Genomic DNA, 20,713 nt, shown 5'->3' on the forward strand with positions numbered 1-20,713 from the left:
CTCCTAAAGAATTACTCAAACCCAGCAGAGTCTTGATAACAAAACGAGGGATATTATACATATGCCTTTTCATATTTTATCCTGTTTCTACTTGTTTTTATTTAAAATATTTCATAACAGTAAGTATGCTCTCCACTTTGCCGTAATTCTCTAAAAATTTGCTTGGAGTCTGATGTTAAGGGCCACTTAGACTTACTGCTTTTTATTATGGATATTGACTGGTTTGTATGCATATTTTTATAGCTAAGATTTAAGATTTACATGTTTTCTGAAACTTGATCTATAGCTTGAAAGGCTACTGTAGCCACAATAAGAGTGAAAATAACCCCGAACTGTTGAAAATTTAACTCTGAGCACCCAAAGTGGTAATGACTGCAATAGTAGTTTTGTCGATATTTATAAATCAATGCAAACCAGAAACTGGATGTTTTAATTTAATACAGTTTCAATGTAACTGATACCCTCAAGTTTAGAGCTTTAAGCTTTGTGAAGTGCAATGTTATTGCAGGGCATGCATCCAATTTTTAAAACATTATATAGATTGGAGACAGATGAGCTTTTCAGAATTATTTTAGGCCTGTTTTGATTGAATGCCTGAGATGCAGTTTCCAGTGGAAATTAATTGCATTGATGTGAAAACAAATGAACTCCAACCTCAAAATTAGCTGCAGGTTTGTGCTGAATCCAGTACTTACAAGGGAAGGAGGAGGCACATATACTGCCTGGAAATGGGAATGGCAAGACATACATTGTTGCAAGAGTAAAATTGCTTTCTTTTCCATGCTGTCTCTCTTTTGCTGTCTCTGATGGTATGTATGGCCTCATATATGTGTATGGAGAGAAATGTAGCCATGTATTTATTGTTACACTTGAATGGACGGAGGCTTGGAATTGCTGTCACCTCTTCCCTTTGGACATTGCTGCTGGAAGGCAGGGTCTGTCCTTGCTAACCTGTGTCAGCACCTGAGTGCCAATGAACCCCCTGCTTCTAGTACTTCTATCATGTTCCTTTCTGAAACACAGAGTGCAGTAATATGCAGGGGGGCTTCCCAAGCCAACAGCAGCTGGCAGGATTTGCACCCTTTGGAGAACTGTGTCCTGGCTGTGTGAAAAATGCTGTAGCTGAGCCGGCTGGAGCTTTGCAGCATTATCCTTAGCAGAAAAAGCAGCATTAAGTACCTGTATGGTCCCCATCAGTGGCAGCTCCCATTGGCACGTAGGCAGAGAACACAATATGTGCTCTTAAATACCGAGAGCAGCCGGCCCTGCCTCGGAGCTGGTCTGCTGAAGTGAAGTTGAAGCAGTTCTCCACAGTTTTGTTCTTTCTGCCTTAAGCTTCACCTCTATCCCGTGCTTCCCATCATTTGTACTAATAGAGTTGTCAGCTGGGATTTCTGGCATGTTTAAAAGATGAGGCGCTCGCAAAGGTTCCTTCCAAGAAATGGCATATATTCATTCAGATCTCCACGCAAGTCTGAGAGGAACCAGTGCAGGGAGTAGGGCCTGGGAAGCGGGTCACTGAAGGCTCATAGTCATTCGGCAGCTGGAGGAGATTTCTGAGAGGTGACCTGCTCAGCAGGTAATTGGGAGCACCTCACATAGCTACTGCTCTTCTCATTGCCCTCCCCGAGGGCCGCCCACTGAAACCGGCAGCCTTGGCAGGGATGGGGCTGTCACTGGTGTCACTGGTGCGGCACAGACCCTGCCCAACTTCTCCATGGGCTGTGGAGAAAGGGGGACATGGCGGGAGCATCTGCTGGTGGCACAAGTGTCAGGGAAGCCACCACCGCCAGCAGGCACCCGCCACATGCTGCTTCTGTGACACTCTTGTTAAAGGGTGGGCTGGGAACTGGATTTTGGCCTCCCGCTCATCTCATGTGTCATATTAGACTTTTCCAATCTAAAATTTCCTATTTTATGCATTAGATGTTTTGTTTTTAAAAAATCATGTTTTGTATTTTCTTAAATAATTCTTCAAATTTTCCAATACATATGCTACAACTATAATATTTTCGTGTTAAGGATAGAATTTAAATCTCAACAAAGAAAGCATCCCATATCTCCGTATCTAGTTGCTTTTCCCCGCTCGTCACTGAGGGCCAGTCCTGCTTCCCACATTGCTCATAGCGCTGTTGTTTCTCATCAGCACCAGACAGACTGAATACGCCAGGCAGACTGGAGAGAAAACAGCTTCTGGTGGCAGATGCTTATGTGTTTTTCTGTCACAGACACTGTTTCTGTTTGTCAGTGTTTTTCTGGCAACTCTATGGCCAAATGATGTCGTGGATCCCACAACAGCCTTATGGCTCTGTATGCAACGAGTTGTGTTGCTGCGCAGGCTTCACATCAGGGAAGTTTGGAGCCTCCTGCCTTTGACCTTGCACAAGGTCCACGCCAAAAGATCTTATTCTGCCTCCAAGAGCAGTTTAAACAGACACGATGAATGAGAACCTGCTGGATAAAGTCTTATTTCAGTTCCACTGATGTGGAGCTGCAGAATGTAAAGACACTTTTGTCCCAGTTTTTCAAAGAGTGGCCTCTCCTTTTGGTGGAGATGGGCACCTTTTGGGGTGCTCGGTGTCCTGCCAAGCTGGCATTTAAGGGCCTGTCACTAAAGCAGCAACCTGGTGTTTTCATTCAAACCTGTTTTCCCGCCTCTTTGGGCACGACAAACTTTCTGCTGCAGCTTCTCAACCACTGCATTTCAGGGGCACACGAGGGGAAGGAAGAGTCGGGAGACATCCAGCCCTCCGAAGCACGAGGTTCCCCCAGTCGAGCCGTCTGCCTGCAGGCACATGGGGAGATCATCAAGCACATCTTTCTTAGACACCCAGGCAGGCGAAACGTCTCCGAAACACAGGGGCATGAAACTGCTGCCGCGGCATCCATCATTCTGTTGAGGACAGTGAAAACATGTGCTGTCATCTTTGACATTTTAATTGAAAAGAAAGCTTACACAGATTTCGACCTTAAGCACTGTGTTTATACAAGTGTATACAGAGGAATAATCTGTCAGTTCAGAGCAGGCTCATTGCTATAGGAGCTGGTTTAGTAACCGAACAATCCAACATTAGCTCACACACCTTGCCTTGTTCCATGCCTCAATAATTTTTAGGAGAAATACTTTGCCTAGAGGCATGCAGTTATTAAAAAAGAGGCTCAGCTTGCTTAAAGTCTGGAATTATTAGCTCATGGTAACAAGCCTGCACTGGAGAAACTGTTGGTTCTTTGTTTTCATGACTTTGCTGTAATTTACCGTCTTATTTGCAGAGACAAACTTCTGCTTTGTTTGGGAAGTTTAAAAAAAGGAACAAAAAAAAAAAAAAAGGAAAAATAAATCACTTCAAAAAGATTCTTTTTTATTTTCATTATAACCAGTGTTGACAAGGTTCTTTTATCTTTGTATTTCTATTAAATTTCAGTGCTTCAAATAACAAGAGTGAATAGAAACTGAATTTTAATTGAGAAATTTGTTTTACCGCATTTCCAGCTGTCGGTAGGAAATACCCACTGAGAGCTCTCCAAATACCCTCTCAGCCCTTTAAGAGGAAAAGGATTTTTCTTTTTCTTCATCCTTTTTGTGAGCTCTTACTCTTTCCTGCTGCAAAGTTAGGAAAGTTTAGAGTGTTTATGAAGGCACAGCTTTGGGGTTCGCTTGAGCAGGGAACTGCTCGAGTGCTCTTCTCTAGTGCAGACCTAGCAGAACTGCTGGATGCAAGGATGGGGATCCTTCCCAACTGCTTAACCTGTTGACATTTTGCCTCACTGAGCCTTAACTTTTCAGTTGTTCATTCATTCTGAATGCCAGGCTTGAGCCTTAAGCTTGACCTTTAAAAGGAATGGATGTAAACTTATCATCTGAACTTACTAGAAATCAAGTTTAAGTTTTATTACTGTTTTTAGGCATACCTCTGAGCTGCCACTTCATATGTTTGTGTGTTATTACCACTCTTCTTCCATGAAAACTGGCGGTCTGTTATTTGTGCTGGTGCAAAACCAGTTTTTTTCCTGGAAAAGTAAGCCTTGGGTCTGTTGGAGCTCAGAGAACATGACAATGATGAAATCAGTCTAACATTGTTGCTGCCTTTCGTGATTGTTTTATCATGTTTATGCTGCAGGTTTTTGTTCTTATCCCCCCTTTTTTTATTACAAGAATGTGTTTTTATATGAGCTAGCTCTTTATAATCTCTTGAACCTGCTTTTTGCTGTGTTTCCTTGTTTTGCCTTAAGTATGCCATTATCCTCCCTGTATCATTTGCGAGTTCCAGCTGCGTGCAGAGCATAAACTGCTCGGAGGAGGTTCCAGTCTAAGAAACTATTCTAGCTTTCCTTATTTTTCTTGTAATGGGTCAGGCAATAAGACCCAGCAGAATGTTTAGAGGGAAGGGAAGATTGAAACCAGCAGTTTCTAAGACCTGAAAGAGCCAAAAGGCAAATGTTAATGGGTTCTCCGAGGCTTCCAAGTACCTGCTGGTCCTTACACTTATGCTGAATTTGCAGAGACTCCTTAAACATGTGTTCAGGAAATATAGGTGGTATTAACACAACCGGCGTTTCTAAAGGCAAGATTTAGCATTGACCAGATCTTCTAAGAAGAGTTTGGCCCTCTAAATACATTGCAGCAGTGGAGCTGCTGTTTGTGGGGCTCCCCTCCCATAGGGTCAAGTGAGAAGGACAGGATTCGTTGAAGGCTTTTTTTTTCACGAATTTCTAGAATTTGGCTGTACGTATATTTTTATCTTTCTGTTATTACTCTTATTAGTTGCTTACCCTTTCCCTCAGTTAGCTACGCCAGCCTTGTCTGTCCCTGAGAATTAAGAAGTGAGCACAGATTTCCAGTGGAGTTGCACTGCTGCTGGTGAGCAGCTTTTCACGTGGTACCGGGGGCACAGGAGCTGCAGTGACATCTCTGCTTGCTTTTGGCTGAGACCAATGAATTTTGTATCTGTCTGTTGCATCTTCCTCCTGCTTTTGATGCTTGTTACTGAATTCCTTCTACTTTGGCAGCAAAATACAGCTTGTTACCTTAGTTGTGCAGCTGTCCTCAGGCATGCACACTGACTCACTGACTTTCCTTTCTCTTGTGAATCAAGCAACTTGTGTTTAAGCCTTCTCATGGCTTAGCCTTATCTTATCTCACCCCTCCACTTTCTCATGATAGTGTCAGGCATCACTTTCACTCTGCCAGTGCCTTTAACATCAGCTCATTTCTCTTTCAAAGGCTCAAATCCCATCTTGTTCAACTTGGGGAAAAGCCTTAAGATAATGCATGTAATATAAAAATATATGCACGTTCTGTTTAAAGATCTTTACAGAAAGCACTGCTTTGGATGCTCCCTACAGGCTCTAAGTCACCAGCTGCAATTTTCCCACTTTAGTGTGTTGCCTTTCCTGTGTCTTAATCTTAGCTACTCCCTTCCTCTTGCAAACTTCCCCAATCCTGTCATTCTTGAGCACATGCATTGCAGCTAAACAAAAAGCACGTAGCAAAGCAGCCAGAGAAGTGCCCCTGAACTGTCTCCATTTTTTTAATGTATTTATTTGCTCCTATGCTCTATCTCCATCTTCTGTTTTTAATCTGTTTTGTGTCTCTAGATTGTAAACACACTGTGTAAGAATTGTCTCTTATCTTTGTTTATACAGTGCCAGGCTCAATGGGGTCCCGGTCCTGACTGGGACCTTTGGGCACCACCACAATATAAATGTCTGCTTCTGATAATAATAATCTGCCCACATCATGCAGATGTCTGAATTGTCTGAGAAATACAAACAAGGATCTTTACTGGGCTGGCAAGGATCCATTAATTTTAGGTGCCAGTTTTCCTTTCCCCTGCGTACGGTTTGGCTCTCTGAAAAACCTGCTGACATAAAGCTCCCATTTCTTGGAAAGCTTGACCCTTTTATGTTGCTATAACTAAAATACTGTTGAGCAGGGGGTGCTGCAGGTCAGGGGAGGCCCCTGCAACTATGCAAGGTATTCCACACGCTTGCCTGGTGCTTTGTTGTTGCTTTCTTTTGTTTGTTTTTGCTTTCCTCCTCTGAATGACAAATGAATTAATTGAAATTAGACAGAACTCCTCTAACTTCTGGGAGCGAGCAGCTCCAGGAATGGGCCGCAAAGCTGGAAAGCTGGAGTTGCACTGCTAGGCTTAAGTAAAGGCACTGGAGGTCAAACAGCAACAGATGCTGCAGTGAGCCCACCCCTCCAGGCAACCCCCTTTTTGCAGGGTAAAATGTTCATCCCCTCCACCTCTCCAGACAGAGCTTTTATCTTTGCCCTCGAGCCGAGTTTTTCAGGTATGGGAGGCCAAGAGGAGCCCTGCAGGTTTTGCAGCCTCAGCAGTTGCTGTGGCCCCGTTAGTGATTTCCAGCTGGTCCGTAGCACCACATGCTCCACTGAACTTACAGTTTATCAATATAAAGTTTAATTACTACAGCATGTGGTGGTGTAAGAGACACCCAGTGGGTTGACAGTGGCCAACTGTGTTCATTCCCATCCCTATGTGCTTCATCCTGAAGGAAGCCCAAACCACAGGCACATTCCAACACCCCTTCAAAAGTCCCAGATCGCTGGTGTCTGGTGGTTGCTCCTTTTCACATTGATCCTAGTGAGACCACTGAGGCCTTATTCACCTGTGTCTCTCTGTTGCTTTCCTTTGCTCTCCCTCATTTTATCCTTGTCCTGTAAGATTTTTGCAGCAGGATGTCACACACAGTGTTCAAACCAAGGCCTCTGGGCACTGTTGGAATAAACATCGATATATATATATGAACACACACATGTGTATGTTTACAGAAATGATGAAAATATGGGCAAGTCTGTGTTTGTAACTGGAGCACAGTGCAGAAATCCCTCAACCTGTGCAGACCAAAGATGCCACAGCAAAACCAGCGACCCATGGACTGCTTCCCTGTGAGCTGGCTGGGATTCACAGGCCATAGGAAGCCAAGAGAAGGGTTCCACAGCCCAAACACAACTCCATGTGCTCATGGCTTTACATTTTCCAGACCAGAGCAAGCTGAAGAAGAGCAAGTTCTCTTGTGGTGTGGGTGTGCTTATAGACTACTTCTCGGTAGTCCCAGTTTTACAGGCAGACGAGTAAGAAGCACGAGTGGTGTCACGGTAAGACCTACTGATCTGGAGTGGTTTTATCATGACAGTAAACATGCTTCACAGTGGCAGTCCTTCACCTCAGCTCAGAGGGGCCTCATCAGTATGACCTTAGTTTCCTAGGACTTCAGCAGGACATTGCTATGTGTGGAAATTATCTTTGAAGACTATAATTTAGGGAAAGCCTATGTTTTTAACAGGCGAATATGAATGTCTAATGCATTAGACAATCTATGGAAGTGGGACAGATAGCTGTTGTGTCATAGCAGGCAGAATATTTGGTTTTAAACAAGGAGACACCTGGTGCCTATGTGATTAAATTAGCGGAGTTATCTCTGATTATTTGGCAGAGTCATATGACGGAGCATGATGGAGTCACCACCGTGGCTTAGTGCAGTACCACCCATGTGCTCCATGTTAGCGACGATGACTCACGGTGTTAACACACTGTGCGGGGGGAGGAAGGCCCCTGGGCTCCTTCACAACAGCTCGGCTGACATTTCAGTGAGCTACAGCAGCACTGTCCATCCGGGCTGGGCATGCCCAAAGAGACAGTGACTGAGATCCAAGATCCCATTGTATCCAGCTGCAGGCTCCTGTGGGAACAAGATGAAAATTCTTAAACTTGGGGGGAAAAAAAAAAAAAAAAGAAAAAAGAAAAACATAGATGGCCAGATATCAGTAAGCTCTCTGCCAGTTCTCTGTCTTATCTGTCCTTTCTCTGCAGGCTGCTTGCCCAATAACCATATTTACTTAGCGACACAGATGCCAAGGAATTAAATTCTTCAGTCAGCAATATTCACCAACAGGTTGGAGGCTGCATCACCTCGGCCTTTACAAAGAGAGCAGCAGAGCCAACGTGTCCAACATTATAAATGATAATTGTAACATCCTGCTGACTTTCCTTTGCTGTAGGTTAAAACGCCACAGCAATGGGATTTTGTTGTCCTCAGCCGAAGAGCAGATGTCTTAGAGCTGGGCAAATTGAGCACTTGGTCCCGTAGGATTCAAAGGCATGAACGTGCCCTGCATCCTGTGCGAGTGCCCGTGCACACGTGTGAATCACTGCCCTGTGTTCAGCGTGGAGGCGACACAAGGGTTGTGCGTATGGGCCGGGGTGGGTGCAGAGCTGAGCCTGGCCTACGTTATGCAGCACTTCTATGGGTGGCAGGAGCCGCACAGGCGTCTCGGCAAGCGGGGCCAGCCTTGAAGCACAAGGCTGCTCTGACTGCTCTGCAAAAACACACTGGGGAATAGACTAGCAGGAGTTTTAGTTGGAAAAATATACCTGAACGTACTGAGGATTTTTTTTTTCCATCGAGTGTAAAGCACATGCAGGCCCCCACAGCAAAGCAGCGTTAAAGGTGAAACAGGGGACAGCAAAGAAGCTTCTTTGCCATTTTAATAAATACAAATAATTCCCTTTTGCCCAAATCCCAAAGTCCCAAGCTCATTAAAGCAATTTCAGATTTTTTTTTGGCTCTGGAACATATAAGCAAAATTCAAACCATGCAGTCCCTCGAGAATCCCTTGCACAAATTGCATAGGTCAGGCCAAAATAAGTTTCTGTCAAACAGCCTAACACCTAGGGTTATTATGGAGCTGGTGAGTTGTACAAAAGGTCTGTATGTAGGACAGTCTCACGATGTCTAACGGCAGCGGGGCTGTTGTCACAGTACCGGCTTTACCTGGGCCGTGCTGAAACCCCAAGTGGTATTTTTGTGGAACACCTTCCTTCTGCTGTGGCTCTGCTCCTCAGGTTTTTCGTCGGAGCTCTTCTCCTGTGCCAACTCCATTCCTCTTGTGCCATCTCCACACTAACCATGCTCGGTGCTGTGCCGACTTGTCCACACTCTGCTATCCCAGAACTGATCCGTGCTCCTCAAAGCACTTCTTGGACCCTCTCACAGGACTTCACCATATTCATGAGAACCATCCCCTTGACTTTCTTTGTGCAGTGGGAAGATGCACAGCATATTCCTCCATCGGCCAGTAGCCAGAGAGACATAGGGAGGGCTCTATATCTGAGGTATATTTGTTGGCTTTTGTTTTTGTTTTCTTTTTATTTTCATTCTGAATAAGTACTGTATGTGCCTGGGAGGGTGTTTCAGACATCCTGCAGAACACAGGCTTGTTCTCTTCGTGGAGAGCTGAGACAAAAGGAAGGGCTCGGCCCCTCGCAGCTGCCAGCGAGAGGGCAGCTGAGGGCAGAGGGCCAGAGCGCTGGGCAGGACAGGCTGCCGCGTCTAGGCCTGAAGAAGCTGATGTTGCCATGAGGCCCATGTCTGTGGGACCCTGGGCATGATGGCCTCCATGCTGAATTCCTGCCTTTGGCCTCTCCTCTTCTTTTAGCTAAATGGAGAGTCCCTCCAACCACATGAAAGTAGTTGGAGGGACAAAAAAACAGTGTCCTGTCCCTTGATGGGGTGAGAAGGGGCCTGTCTTCCCCCCGCCAGCTCTGGGGTTATGGCTTAGTTGAGGCCTCCGTGGCTGGCAGTGGGTTGGCACTAAAGCTAAAGGTGCTTCTACCGAGGCTCAGAGGCAACCACAGAGGTACCACAAGCAATTAACTCTTCCCATGCCCGCAGAGGCCCTCCTGATAACCCTGCTGACACCAAGAGGCTGTGAATATCATGGTGATGTTCCCTTCTGCCAGCTCCTTCCCGTACTTCCAGGAGTATCTCCTGCCTGATAGAGCTGTATTGCACTGCAGAATGTCCTGCTTTGTGGGACTTCAGCGGGCCAAGTTATCCCAGCAATGCTTCCTGAGGCAGTGCACGTGGAAGCTCTCTTATTTTCCTGATTTTCAAAAGACAGCACTTGTTTTACTTACCCCTTGTTTCACTTACCCCAGGCTCCAAGCAATTCATACTTCCTTCACAAACTACTTTTTTCTTTTTTTTAAAAAAAAGGCTGATTACCTTGACCAATTCCCAAGACCACGTTCTTAAAGGCTGCTATCAAAAAGTAATCCCAGCTCCTCTTAATCCATCAGTTTTATGACTCTTCTTCTTTGTTAGCAGGCCTACTTTTTCTTTTCCCTGTGCTGCACTTAAAAAAATCCTTCTAAATCTTTTAAATTCCTTCTGCCAAAATAACTCTCTCTGCTTTTTTATAGTCCTTACTATTTGCCTTTACAAGCCACTTAATCTGAATGTAATTTTGCTCATTTTTTTTCCTCCTTTTCCCCCCATTTCCTGTGCTCCATTGACATGCTAATAAGTAAAATTAGGACCCTCACTTTGGAATAAAAACCTAACAGAGTTTTACAGGACAGAATATCGTGAGTGGAGATGAAATGCTCATTAGAGTGCTTTATTTACAGCTAATAAAATTTCAAAATTAATTTAAGTGTCCTTAAATTTCTGTTATAATCTGAAAAGCTGCCATCCAGATACTTTTTTCCCCCTGCAAAGGTAGAATTTAGAGCAATGCACTGATGTAGCACATCAGGAGAGTTTCCTACTCTACCCGTAGAAATGTGTTCCTGCATGGTGCCGGGCACCTAGATTCAGACCGACTGCTACGTTTGCATTCACGTTGTGTCGCGGGAAATATCTTGGTGCTTTAGCCAAATAAATAGTAGTTTTGGAGAGGTGGTTCGTGTGTTTCTTGAGAACTTGTGGTTCTGCTGATTTATTGCTGTGGAAAACCGAGGGAACACCGAGCAAAAGAAACACCGAGCAAAGGCCGGTGCTGCTGGAGTGCCCGCCGCCTGTGACAGTGCTCTTTGCTTTTCTCCTAGGCCTGTCCCAGGTTCTCTGTCTTCACTCCTGCACCTGCACAACCGACAGCGCCAGCCTATGCCTGCCTCCATGCCCGGCACCCTGCCCAACCCAACCATGCCCGGCTCCTCTGCTGTGCTAATGCCTGTAAGTTTGGTGTGGGTTTTTGGGGGGTCTTGTTTGCTTGGTTCAACCTATGCAGAATAAAAAGCTGCTGGAGTTTCTAAAAAAAAAAATCACAATGAGCTAAAATAGGGAAGCTAGACCTTTTCCTCCATTTCATCTTGCACAAGAGTATTTCTGCTGCAATTAATGGAATGTTAATTAGTGTGAGAGTGATTTTAAGCAGTTTGCAGGAGACTACAGTTTCTGATTCTCACTCTTGATCATGGAGGTGAGATCAGTATGTCTGCTGGAACAGAACGGTATTTTTGAAGTCAGCCTCAGAGCATACTGGGCAAGTCATGTACCTAAATTATGCCGGCGAGCTCTAAAGTAATCTTCTGGGAGATAACCAGCTAATAAGAAAGAAATGTGACTTACTTGACAGGCCTGGTTACTTGCACTAAATTAGAGCTTAGTCCTTCACAGTCACTGCTCATCTTCAACTAGTTTCTGAAAAGCTAGGAATAATAACTGTCTTCTTGATGATGCAGAGCACTTCTTAATTGTAGCTTCAAAATATTAAATGTTTTTTAACAACCTTGTCAATATAAAACATTTAGGAAGACAAGAGGCAGAAGCTAGTTTAGGAAACAAGGGGCATGTGAAGGCAATTTTGGAAGGCAACTTGACAGCCATCAAACATGGTGTGGAAGAAGGTGTTGCTTGTTCAGGCTCTGCTAGAGCAAGGAGGGCATTCAGAAAAGTCAGGTTTTCCTGCCCTCTTAGCAGCCATTAATGGGTAATTAATTAAAAACTTATCAGTAAGGCTCTCTTGGAATATCGACCAGGAAGTTCAACCAAAAATACTGTTGCTGTGGCGGGGCTCCTGAGGCATGAAGTGGTGCAAACATCCTGCCTCAGTGCAAGCCCAGGGTCCGCTTGATGCTGCACCATGACCCTTCTCACCATCCTGCTCTTCTGAGCAACACATTGGGTGTAACACTGCTTGTGTCTTTGCAGGGAAAACACTGCAGAAAAGTATTTTAGCCAGTGCTCACTGCCACGAGGGTTTTGCCTTCCTAGCTCAGTGAGTTAGCTTGCAATAAGCGCGCTGAACAGCCAGAAGGGCTTCTGCTCTCCTTTCTGCTGCATCAGCAGCACATGAAAGCCTCCCTAACGAGACATGTGGAAAACTCTTCTAGGTTGAGCAGTCCAAGTCGAGGAGAAAAAAAAAAAAAAAAGTCGACTCGTTTTCCATATACTCTAGATTGTGGATTTTTATTTATGTTTTTAACAAGCTAAGTTGGGCTGCACTGACAGGAGGAGCCGCAACTTTATACAGTGATGCTTTTAAAACCACTTAACTCGGAGTGTTGTTATACTAAAAGGGAGAAAATCATTACAAAAAAGCACAGACCTGGGTGGCTGATACATTTGTTTAGCAAAGAATCGTTTTCTTTATAATTGGCTGTGAGGTTTCAGGGACTGTGCTGATGAAACCCCCGGCTGTGTACATACACACGTGCAACTCCTGCAAGAGATTGCTATTTCCCCACTCATGACCTAAAGAAATGAAGCTGAGTCCACTTAAAGAGAAACTGGGGGTAAATTCTTGTGAATATCTCTGTCCTGAAACTATCTTTTCTCTCTCTTTTAAAAGATGGAGCGGCAAATGTCAATGAACTCCAACATCATGGGCATGCAGGGGCCGAACCTCAGCAATCCGTGTGCTTCACCTCAAGTCCCCGCAATGCATTCAGAAGCCAAAATGGTAAAAAGAAATGATTCCAACAATTATTTTGCTTTCTTACATTGCACTTACATGCGGGTTAGCCAGACAGTGGGGGATGTAGCCAGACACTGCTTACTTCATTCTTAGTCATACGTTGCACTCTTTCGAATAGGCTGCTGTAAATTGCCTTTGTGTCAGTTTGGTCTATGAACTTTTCAAGATGTTACCCATTCTAGCTCATTTCTCAGTGAGAAGAAACTGAATTGTAGAGCGGGCCACCTGATCTATGCTGTCTTTAAGAGGATTTGTGCTACAGATTTGTGGAATTTAAGCAAATGGCCTATCCGGATCTGTGAGGCTATCTGGGCACTGCAACATGACTTTAAAAGAAAAACTCTCAGTAAAAAAAGGTGTAGTAAAAAGTATCTGAGGTGGTGGCAGTGTGCATGGGCTTTGTGTTTTCATGGATAGTTGCGTGTTGTGTCAGGGCAGTGTCCGTGGTAGAAAAACAGACTGAATGACACCTATAAGCCCAGGATATTTTCTTTTGCTTGAGTGCAGCTGAATTATTGCTGGGGAAAAAAAAAAAAGTGTCAGAATTTGGATAAAAATAATTTACCGGGGAAATGTCATCGTGTTTTTCAAGCTGTTGCATGTCTTACAAGGTCAGGGCTCCTCAAGCATGTGTATTGATATAGGATTAGCCCAGGTAACTAAAATACAAGTGTGTGTACATAGGTCTCCCCTGGCTTTATCGATGCTGTCACAGAGGTATTGGGTAGTCATATCCTGGAGCCAAGTTCATCAGTGTTGAAATTCTTGGGCTTTTTCAGTTTCAGCGTGGCATTTGCTGGCAGGAATAAATACGAGGGCAGCAGTTTGCAGCTTAACTCTGTCGGGTTTTTACCCATTGGAGATACCTCATCGCAGTGGAAAACAGGAGTAACTTCCCTGAACTCTTTGGCTGGCCCCGCGCCAGGGCAAAATTGTCAGAAGTGGGAGAATGAAACCAAGCCGGCCAGGATTGAGCAACCGCATGTTTTTATACATTTCTGCTTTGCATGACTGGTGCGGCTCCGAGCTTGCTGTCATCTCTCCCCAGGCAAATACAAATATCTTCCCGCCTAGGGATCGGCCGAGCTTGTCCGCAGACGCAGCGCGGGCAAGAACCCCTCGGCGGGGAGCAGCGAAGCGGCGCGGGCTCCTTCCCGCTCCGTCCTCGTGGGCCGGGCGGGTGGTGCCTTCACCTCCGCGCTCGGGTTCGGCCGCTCACCCAGGCCCTGTTAACAGCCGGGCTCAAACCGCACTCCGTAAACACGCGGCCGCTGGGCCAGGACGGGGGCGACGGCCAGAAACTCCGCGTCGCGCAGCCAAGGAAAACCTGTGGTCAAGAGGTCCCCTCCGCCGCTCCGGGACCAGCCAAATGGCAGCGGCGTCTGCAGCGCCGCTCGTTAAAAACCTGCTGGAAGAGGCGAGTGTTTTTTCAGCGCGAGCGAGGCTCAGCCAAACTAAATACTACTTGGCTGAATAAATCCCAAGCTGGCATCTGTTTTGGGGACTAAAGGTTCTGCAGTTTATTCCACACCCCCCCCACCCGCCGCCTCCTCCCGCTTTTCTTTTTTACTGGCAGCGCGAGGCTGCTTAAAAATAGGATCAAATTCTTGGTGCGTATGGTGAGAATTGTGCGCTTTAATATGTGAAGCCGTGCCTTAATGCAAATTGCTTTAGAGGCTGCGTGAGGGGCTTGGGCCTCAAATCTAACAGAAAAAGGTATCGCCCTTTCGAGCAGAAATTGCTATCAGTTCCGAAAGAGCAGAGCGAGCAAACCTCTCCTGTGCTTCTAAGGGGCTTTCTGCCTCTCCTCAAGGGTGGAAAAAACCCACACAATTAACTCTGTTGAGTTAAGAGGCATCATTCAAAGCTCCAGGAAATTCTTTTAAATTATTTTTTAAAAATATTCTATGATATATTTTAATATTTTATTTCTCTTTGGTCACACCAATAATATAAAAGACACTTTATTTGGCCATTGCTTTATAGAATGAATTTATTAGCAATACTCAATACGAATACAAAAGCAGGGGAAAAAAAGTAGGGAATATTTGGAGTAAAATTATTCCTCAGATATAAGTTTATGGATTTAAGTCCAAATCATCTGTATTACAGGCATGATGTTTGCTTCTTTTGTTAACCAATGCCCTTTGCTTTGTGGTCGAAGCATGAAAGTTTGCACACTCCTGTTGTTAGTTGTTTTTTCTGAAGAAAGAAAGAAAGTAAATGAGGATGCTTAGTACGGTATGGAACTGAGGAATATCAGGTTCTGCTAATGCTATTACTGATGATGGATCCAATACTGCATATGTTCTGTTTGGCTGGTAGCATGCTGAGAGGTATATGTATGTATATAAATATATGTATATATATGTGTGTGTGTGCGTTGAACACTAGGCAGGAGTCATCCAGGCTCCTTGCAGCTAATGACAGCAGGACCTGGAGAAGTTTGGGGGACTTTGGACCTGATTCCTCTGCCACCCAAAGCAATGACAGATGGGCCAGGGTTTTCTTTGCACCTGCATGGAGGGATGCAGGACAGACTCCTCCTGATGGAGGAGATAGATAAGACCAGATGTGGTATCAAATCCTTTTGGCATTTTGCACATGAGATCAGGCACCTGGGCAGTGCAGGCATGATTCAACATGCAGCAGCAGACACCCCACTTGGTCACTCCTGTGAGCTGCTTTGCTTCTGTAAAATAAATATGAATAAATATATCTCGGTGGGCACTGTGTCATGGCAGGATTTTCAGAGAGAGCAGATAGACGGCAAAATTTTCTGTAATAGGTTTGTAGCAGGAAATGTAAGCATTTTCATATGGGTATGTGTAAATATATATATACACCCATATGCATATAGATTATGTATTGCATTAACATTATAGTTTACATGATATCATACACTCTTACATACTATATAGAGTATATATACACACACTTGCTAGCATTTATGGAAGGCAAAACTCTGCCACCCAAGGTGCTTTTTAACTTTTTTTTTTTTTCTGTAGAATTCTACTTCAAATATTAATGTATTGTAGATGACATCCCAGAACCGATTTAATTTATCACAACACACTCAGTTTCCTTCCCGTGTGCCGCTCCGTTAGTGCATCACCTAAAGCTTTAAAACTGTCTTAGTAAATGAAAGAATGAACATCTAAATCAATACTGCCTCCTTGTTAGATTCAGAGCCGAGAGGATTAAAACCTTTACGTTGCCCACCAAAAACACACATTGATTTTGTATTAAAATATATTACACTGGAAAGTGGAAGGGACAGATACCTTTAAATGTACGTGTTAAAAAGAGGCAGAATGGCACATGTAGCATATTAACACGCGGCTCGATAGGCCAAGACTGTTATGAACTCGGAATTAGTGCCTTTGTGTTAGTACACAGCCTTACCTACGGTTGGGTTTGCAGAACGTGCAAGATAAGCGCCCTGCTCCGAGGCATTTCTGTGCACTCCAAAGGCGGAATCAAAGGCCAGCTGGCAATAAATACAACCTGGCTCAAAAATACAAGTTTCAGTTTGAACTGTTAAATTTTTTTTTTTTTTTTTTTTTTTTTTTTTTTTTTTTTTTTTTCCCGTCAGATATATAGTTTTATGAAATTTAAATAAAACACAATATGTGTGCTTTGGCTGTGCCTGCCTTCCTGACTGAATCAGTATGACTCAAAAAAAAAAGCTGCCATTTTCCTAGGTATATTGCGATAGGTGATACTGTTTTATACCCTGTGTGTATTGCTAGGATGAGCAGGAACGACAAAAAAAATTAATATGAAAATGTATATGGAATTTAAGAGTGAAAACATATAGGGAAAGAATAATAAGAAGCCAGTAAAGAGCGTGGGCCGGATTATAACGGTGAAATTGTCTGTATTACTCACACCTTAACTTAAACCTTCCTCGAGCCTTAACTCGTACCTTACTTTAAACCTTCCTCGAACCGTAACTGAAACCTTCCCTGAACCTTAAGCTTGGAGAATCCGAGTGCCTGAACCTTAAGCTTGGAGAATCCGAGTGCCGGAGCGGCAGGGTGGGAGCGGCCCCGCTGCAGGGGCGGAGGTGGCGGCCAGGCCGGCGCGAGGCCGCGGGCCGGGCGGGAGGCCGCGCGTCGGGCCCAGCGCCGCCGGCTCCCCTGTCGGCATCAGGCGGGAGGCCCTGGGTGCTCCAGCTTTACCTCCTCAGCGTTTCACGGCTGAAAATACGCCGTGAAGTATAATAAATGGTCTGAAGGCAGCGCTTTGGTACTGGGCTGCCTGGGGAAAGAAATCAGTTTAACAGAGCAGTGCACATCCCTTCAGGGCCAGGAGGCTTTTCTTGCCACAGATTCTGGACTACTGAGCGAAAGAAAAATGTCTCAGCTCGGTGGAGCTTTCAACAGCAATTCCTCATATAATCCTTCACAATAGAGCAATGAAAGCAGTGCGAGAGGAGGAGGGAGAAAAGGAGCAAAATAAAGTCTTAGAGTGTAAAACAAGAAGAGCTGAGACAAAATTCCTTGCACCAGGAACTGGGAAATGTTTGCAAGGAAGAGATTGTTAAATAGTTAAAAGTTTTGGAGCTTCCTCAACTATTGACAAAACTCCCTGCGCTGAAACTGTCTCTCCTGCTGCATTTGCGCCTATGTTTGGGTCCCCCAAGCCAAGGTTTCGGTGTGCTCCTCATCGGCGCTTGGGAATCCTCCCCAGGCAGTAGCTCTGCCCGCCGCCTGCGTCCCTGGCTGCGGATTAAGGTATTAATGTTACGGGTGAAGCTAATCATATTTTGTTTTGTTTGCTGAAACAGGACCGTGTCCCCGGCATGCCTAAATGCTGGATTATGAACGAAACTCGGTGGAAACTAATTCTTCTTAAGCTGTCAGTGGCTGAATAAGTGAAATGGAGATGAGGGCCGGGTCGGTTAGTCAGAGCTGCTGTGAATATGCGCTGAATACTTGATCTCACTTCTACCAAGTGCCTACAAATTGCTTCGCTTGTTGCAGCCACAAGTTGTAACAATTCCTTGCATTTTTCTTCCTTTGTGTCACTTTATCCTGTGGTGATATTATCAGCACTGTTTCCGTAGAAGAACTTGGGATTTTTTATTATTTTGTTTGCCTTTATTCAGCTGGGTGTTAAAATGACCTCGCTCTCTCCCCCACCCAACAGCCCACACCAACTGTCCACCCTTTCTCGCTGTCTCTCCACCACCCTCATTATTCTCCCAGGACTTGCTTTCTTGGTAGATTTGTTTCTCTTACTCCTTTTTCTTCCAGTGTCCACCCTCATTTTGTAACCATAGCAATAAGTGAAATACAATCCTCACATTTGCTCGCTGCAGCCATCATCTAGCCCAACACATGAACTGTTGGGTCTGTTTTTTGCATGTTTATTGTAAGGTTTTAAAGTTTGGGTCAGATGCATCTATGTACCATGCCAAGCTGCCCCTTTCAGAAGAGGTTTGGTTTCTGTAAGTGTGTGTGTCAATGTGTGCTGGTGTGAGTAAAAGCAAGCACTTACGGTAGTGCAGCTGGGGAAGAAGGAAATTATAAAAATAAAACTCACGTCTGTGTTACAGGGAAGTTCTGCTTCGCCTGGATACATTGCAGCCTTTTGCTTGGAGCTTGTTCAGCTTTCACTTTCCAAGGTTTTTGCAAGAGCCGTGAGTAATGGGAGCTGCTTTGCCCTGGGGGCTGCTGCCCCCAGCTTTGACGCTCGCTTGGGATGCCCAAGCGCATCTCATGGCAAACGTGGGCTTTACAGCTCCGTGTTTTAACCTCTGAGGACCTGGGAGCTGGAAGTAAAATCTCATGGCAATAAATCTTTTCTTTATAGACCGGCTCAAAAGGTCTTTTCTCAAGTCTGTGCAGTTCACTAATGACACAGGTGATTAATTATGATAATATTCCTGTGAGATAAATATTTTTAGACCGTTGAAGAATTGAAATAGAGAAGCAGAATGACTTGCTAGAGGCCATGCAGTTTGTCAGCAGCAGAACTGAAATGAGCACAGCAGAGGCTCTGGTTCCCAGGTCCAGACTGCACGCTTCTCACAGTAGAATTTATGTATATATAATTAATACAAGCTAATAGAATTATTAAGTTGATATATTAATATAATTATAAAAACATAGTGTGTTTTTTTAGGACATAGTGAAAAAAAATGAGGGAGCTCTGAACTTCTCATGTAGCCACATTTAGAACAGGCGCAGAGTGAAGCTCAGGATTCAAACCCAAATGAAGGCAACGGTTTGTATTTGGTTTTAACGTCCCTGAAATCTTCTGGAGTTTACTGAAGAGGATTTGGCTGAAAATGACAAAAAATTAACTGATCTTTTGAGACTTCTGTCACCCGAGATGATGGAAGTCGTTGTGAGATCAGCTTCGCTGGCACTGTGGCTTTCACAGAAATCTCAGGAGAGCCCTTTCTTTCACATAATGTCAACCACATCCAAACCAGGACTAACGAGTACCCCCGTAGAGTTCATTTGAAGATCATAGGCATATTTGAAATACTGCTGCAAGCTGTGTTCAGTTGGAGGAAATGCTCGCAGCATTCGCTGTTTTGCTTCTGTCAAATGCGGCCAGGGACACGTCTCAGCAGCGAGAGGGTTACGTACAGCCTTCCAGATGTTCATTAGTGCCACTTTTCTATTTATTTTCGGAGAGTAATCAAGGAGGTAACTTAAAAAAAGACTGGGACAGACCCAGTCTCCCACCCTGGAAACACTTATGTAGCAAGCTCCGCTCCACTTGCTGCTTTTCCTAGGAAATTGCTAGCCTGGAATGTTTTTTTTTTCTGAGTTTTTAGGGTATGAAATGCCATGCATCATCTTCTCGAATGTGCTCTGTAGGCACAGGGTGCTGTGTCCTCTGAGATTTGCTATCCCACCTCTACGGCACCTCGTGCCTCATCGAGCTCATGGGGGGACACATGGGGTTGCAGCTGGATCCCCTTACTGCCCTTGGGCATTTTACTGTGCTGTGACTGACTGCAAATTCTCTAAAAATGTGGGTGCCTCCCAGTTACTCTGCTTTAGATGAGTTGCCCCATTGTAGCTGTTGCATGTGGCAAAGCAGGGAGCAAAATGTCAGCTCTAACTGCAGTTTTCCATTAGTATTGCAGAAGCAGGGGGGACACGGGCTTTGACCAGTTGAAAGATGAACTGTAAAGATTCAACTAATAGGCTGTAAGTCCTTTAGGAAAAGAATTTGATTTATGTAAATGTCCCTTCTTTTATTCATGCATGTGAATTTTTTTTCTTTTGCTACATATAGTGAAGCAACACTGAAACCAACTCATTGCCGTACTGAAAAATATTCAGAAAATGTTATTTTAAGATAACATCCAATAGTTCATTTAGGAATATTATCAGCATGAAAGTAGTTTAATTTAGGACTGTAACCTACATTATAGTACATTTTTACTTGTGAATGCCTAGCTTTAAAATTCCATGGTTTTGAAGCTTTTGCAAAACTGAAGAACAGAGGCTAGGATTCCCATAGTTTTATTTTTCAATCCATTAGAGATGATTTATAATGAAATATGCACCTTATCCCTGCAGCTCAAGCACTACTTTTTCCTCTCTGCTTCTCTGACAGAAAAACAGAACCTAACTTGTCTGTTTTCGTTTTCCAACATGAGCGTTCAGAAAAGAAACAAGTAGCAGAAGCGGCTTCAGCGGGACCTTTGCATTCCTCTAGCTTCAGAAAATAGAGGCAACGCTCTCAGCACAGTCAACGAACACTTTAAAAATATAGTCCTGATCCTCAACTGCTCGAAACCAGTGTAAGCACATTCACTTCAAAGAAACTCTGTGGGTTTTGCGTCAATTGAGGACCCAATTTATGCTTTTGAATCTCAAAATTTTCCTTTAGGCAAACTACATCCCTCCTACAGTTTGATACTGCCAGTTGAGCTTTTTGTTGGTTTTGGCTTTTGCTTTTCATGTTATTCTTTTATTTAGAATACAGTACATATTTGTCTCTTCTTTTTGAGCA

General features: G+C 44.3%; 1 protein-coding gene across 1 annotated transcript in view; it reads left to right on the forward strand.

The window, feature by feature from the left end:
* CREB5 (cAMP responsive element binding protein 5) overlaps window positions 1-20,713 on the forward strand; it is a 235,839-nt gene that overhangs the window by 163,232 nt on the left and 51,894 nt on the right. The window contains exons 6-7 of the mRNA XM_026050832.1: window positions 10,857-10,983; window positions 12,602-12,712. Of these exons, the coding sequence (XP_025906617.1) occupies window positions 10,857-10,983; window positions 12,602-12,712 (238 nt within the window). The remainder of the gene's footprint in view (window positions 1-10,856; window positions 10,984-12,601; window positions 12,713-20,713) is intronic.

This window comes from Nothoprocta perdicaria, unplaced genomic scaffold, assembly GCF_003342845.1.
Source record: "Nothoprocta perdicaria isolate Ctin4 unplaced genomic scaffold, notPer1 scaffold_70, whole genome shotgun sequence".
Classification (NCBI taxonomy): domain Eukaryota; kingdom Metazoa; phylum Chordata; class Aves; order Tinamiformes; family Tinamidae; genus Nothoprocta; species Nothoprocta perdicaria.